At 40.6% G+C, this 4,336-nt stretch overlaps 1 protein-coding gene across 1 annotated transcript in view; it reads right to left on the bottom strand.

The window, feature by feature from the left end:
* Positions 1–206, bottom strand: part of LOC101850506 (barrier-to-autointegration factor) — a gene marked incomplete at its 5' end in the record, with an annotated part of 5,110 nt that extends 4,904 nt beyond the window's left edge. The window contains 1 exon segment of the mRNA XM_005106450.2: positions 70–206. Within this exon segment, the coding sequence (XP_005106507.1) occupies positions 70–195 (126 nt within the window).
* Positions 207–4,336: the final 4,130 nt, after the last annotated feature.

Here is a 4,336-nt window from a genome sequence, read left to right as displayed (position 1 = left end):
AAAGAACCCCCCCCCCAGGCGTAAGATTATATTTGAACGTCTTTTAAGTAGCCAGATCAAGATACCTACCTTGTCATAACTCCTATCCGACAGTCGCCCCCCAAGTACGTCTCCTATGCCCGCCAATTCCGTAACCATCTTCTCACCCATCGGTTCAGTGACAAAGTTCTGATGTTTCTTTGATGTGCTGGACATGGTGATTCAACCTGAAGTAAAATCAATCAAAGACTAATATAATTAAACCACAAACAAGTTTTAAATCAGTATAAAAGAAATACATGGCCCAAGAACTTTTTGATTTTAAGCAAAAAAATACAAAGCTATATATTATAGCTTGTTCACTTTCGTCAATTTAAGTTTTAAAAAATGTGGTTCATTTGTTAATTTACCTATGCCCTCAATCCTTTGCAGGACAATTCTGCAGGCAAATGACCAAACATTTTATTTTTAAATCATCCACTAATAAAGAAAAGTTTATTTGGGCACTACGAAAACCGCTCTTTTTGGGTGCATACACTAACACAAGATCACTAAATTAAAGACGTACTACAGCAAATGCAGTGCTTCCACAGCTAAAGTTGAAACACGGCGCATCACAGGAGTGGGGGTTACCCGCTGAACGTCTTATCACGTCGGGGTCACGGAGGTCAGCTGCCTGTCGCCGCTCTGTCTGGGCTGACTTAATTCTTGGTACTTTTCAATTTATAGTTTTAGGTGTATCCTTGTCCTTATATTTATGGTAATCATACTTTAATGCATTTCAGCTCTTGAGAAAAAAAAATTAAAGGACGGGCATTGTAACTTGTCTGGTTATTTCGTTAGACGCTTGAAGTCGGCAATGCTAAATTGTAACATTTTTGGGACAAGTGTGAATGAAAAAAAATCGATAATAAAAAAATGGCATGAAAAAAACTGTTGAACTTTTGGAACATGAATGACATAACATTGGTGCAGATACTCAGAAAAGATGGTATCTGCGAATAATAGAAAGCTGTAATTTTGCAACTTTATCCACCTGGCACACAATTCGCTCAGAAGTAATTGCTCCAAATACAACTTTACGTGTCTAATCGACGGTGAAAGTCGCAACCCGTGTAAGTCTAAAAAAACATATTTTTTTCGCTGTATTTATCATCACAGTATTCACAGGGCCACTAAGCACATTCTGTTGTGATTTAAGGGCACAATAACCAGTGGAAATACATGTAACCGTCACATGAGCAACCCCTGTAACCTTAGTTTAGTTTAGTAAAGTTTTTATAAATGGTGCTCGCAACTGCATAAGGTCATATCAGTGCCAAGGGGTGGATGTCAACAGAGAAGTCCTTACAGGAAATCGGGCTTGCTCTGCTCACCTCTCTAGCTTCAACAGCACAAAGTCTGTTTCAACTATCAAGGCACCCCGGAAATAGCGGGTCACAAGAGTGTGACAAACGTACAAAAGAAGTAGAGGAAAAATTACGATAGTAAGGATTAGGAAAGAAAAAGCATCAGTTCCCTGTTGCAGTTCAGGCACAGTTATGAGCATGACATAGATGAAGCAGCTCATTTACAATTCTACAGTGTATAAGAACATTTAATGTCCCCCCTTTGGTAATGGCCTAAAGACACTTCAGTCAGTACCACCACCGGGGGGGGGGGGGGGGATTGTGTAACCCTTAAATCTGAATATTGACTGTGCAAACCGTGTAAGTCTGTTGAACAGTTGAACAATACACAGCCGTCCATGCTGATGAATATACCCAACTAAAATTAGGGAGTGCTCAAAGCTTGGGTTCAAGATGTATGTGCAAGGTAAGTCATCTGAGATACCAAGATATGGCAGATGAAACAATAGGGAAATTACACGTGCATATGACAATGATGTGTGAAAAAGGATCATTGTAAAACCGTCCGTGATATCCGCACAAATTACAGAACGAACAACAAAAGCATCCGTTTCCAGAAGACAGGATTCCCAGTCCCTGGAATACCACCGACAGGGCAGCAAAGGAAGGAACAGAGTGTGAAAAACTACTGTGTCTATCAACACAACTGGTGGGACACAGTGTATGTCCTGAAGTGCCCTAGTGAGGAGTTCAGAACAGATTGTCCAGACGTATCAGTTACAAAGACGATATCAGTACCTCTCTTAAAGAATCTCTCTCTAAAATACCAACGATGCGTTCTAACTTAACTGCAGAAAGGAAATGTCAAAATAGTACCATAAACTTTTTCTACAGCTAGAAACTATGCAGATCAATGCAAAGAAAACGTCAAGCATCGTACTAATGTTGGGAAGTTTCCTCTATCTCGACATGTATTTAAAAAGAAAAATCAAGGACAACAAGATATGTATCTTTCACCCAAGAAAGGATAAGTGTGACATTTATTTCTTTGCACATGACAAGGGCAACTTAGATTAAGTTAGACGAGGAAAAGTACAATGCTCATAGAGGGAAAAAAGAGGCAGTACAAAAGGAAAAAAGAAAGACAAAGAGGTTGCTGCAGATACTGAAGCTGGACGGGTGGTCATATATGGATGAGCAATGCAGTGCAACGTATACATCTTGCTAAAATTTTACAAGCTTTGGCCCAAATTTACAAAACAAAACTCCCAATTCAGAATCTTTAACCTTCGCACCCGTGTTGTCAAGCCCTATGTCTGGAACGAGTCTGAAAGGGTAACACGTTTGAGTCTTGCTTGGTAACCTTTCTTACTTTATAGACAAGACTTTTTAATGTATAATACAGTAAAACATGGCTATAGCGGGATATTTTGCTCCAGAAGAAAAATCCCACTGTAAGCGAGTTCTCGCTAGAGGAAAGCAAAGGGGAAATTACCCCAAAAAAAATTTTAATCCACATGAATACCTCACTTCCGTATCAATAAAATTTGTGCTTTTGATTAGTCTTCCTTTTCTTGTCAACTTAGTTGATTATCTTGGCTTTCAATTCGAGTGAGAAGCATTTCCTTTTGTCTTTGTTGGAAGCCATCTTTCCCTCGGTCTCGTTGCTTGAGATGTCTATCGTACCGGAAGGGCAACTGTAGAACTGGTGAAGTGGATGCCTGCGTATGCCTATGAGCATCAACGATAGCAATTCAATTAACCAGGAATCACACACTAGTGACACTACACGCTCTCCTCTTCTTTTACTTTTTGGCCTAGCCAAGGGCTATGGCCTATACACTCTCATACTGATCCTCTAAGCTACGGCACATCACTTTTGGAGTGCCTCATGTATCGCGTCTCTCCGCACCAGCTCTCTCTGCCGCCTGCCCCACCTCACTCATCACTGGACTGGCCATTCACAACGCCGCACCACTGACTGTCTGTTTGGAGCCTGCCGACAGCCTCCCAGCCTCTCCCCCCAGCTAGAGCTTGCTCAATCTCTTCCGCTGTATCCAAGTTCAGGCCTTTCCTTGCCCCGCTAAACCCAAGCACCCGGTAAGGTCCCGCTGTAGCGGGTTCCGCTGTAGTCGTGTTCTACTGTATTTTGAGATGGCTTCATTTATGAAACTAGACAGGAAGCCGTGGCAACCGTTTTGGGACACTTCAGGATGACGCACGCCAAAAACCTTCAAACAAAAATATATTTTAGAAAAAGTGTATACGTTATGGAAGTGGATTCAGTTCATGCAGCCACTGAAAACAGAATCAAGGGCGTTGAAAGTCACTCACCATTTGCTCACGTCAAGTTTATAAATGAGACTCTCACAAACCCTACACATATAATGTTCGGTATTTAAACAACATTAAATTCTTCTCCAACTAATTTACTTCAGAGATTTTGGTGTACCCGAGTCTTTAAAGCCTGGAAAGCATGCAGGTGAGGCTACTGTCACCAATCTCAGAGCATTGTAATATATCGTCCTTGTGGAACCATCCTTTATAAACTGGAGCTCACGGTTGACTGGGCACCTTTGAATTTGCCTAAATCCAACAGAGAAAGAGGATGTGTTGAAACTAAAAATAATATTAATAATCCCAAACAACTAGACACAGCCCATCTAAAGACAAAATGTAGTCCATGAAGCATGTTGTTCTGATTGATTCGTATGCATTTTATGATCATGATGCTTTACCGTATATTTATAATTGAAATGATAGCATTTAGTGGATATCAACTTAATTTTTTTTTATACTTGTGAGGCACTGAATTCCAACTTTTGTTTTTTTTAAATTGCAAATTGTGTATGTCACTACTATATGTGTTTGTGTGTGCGTGTGTGTCTGTGAGTGAGTGTGTATGTGTGTGGGTGTGTGAGTGTGTATGTTTTTGTGTGTGTCTGTCTGGATGTGTTTCAATGTAAGTGTGTTTCTGTGTGTCTGTGTAAGTGGGGTTTTTGCGGGGG

This window comes from Aplysia californica, unplaced genomic scaffold (genome assembly GCF_000002075.1).
Source record: "Aplysia californica isolate F4 #8 unplaced genomic scaffold, AplCal3.0 scaffold00534, whole genome shotgun sequence".
Classification (NCBI taxonomy): Eukaryota; Metazoa; Mollusca; class Gastropoda; order Aplysiida; family Aplysiidae; genus Aplysia; species Aplysia californica.
The sequence above is the reverse complement of the archived record's forward strand: the minus strand, read 5'-3'. Positions and strand labels throughout refer to the sequence as shown.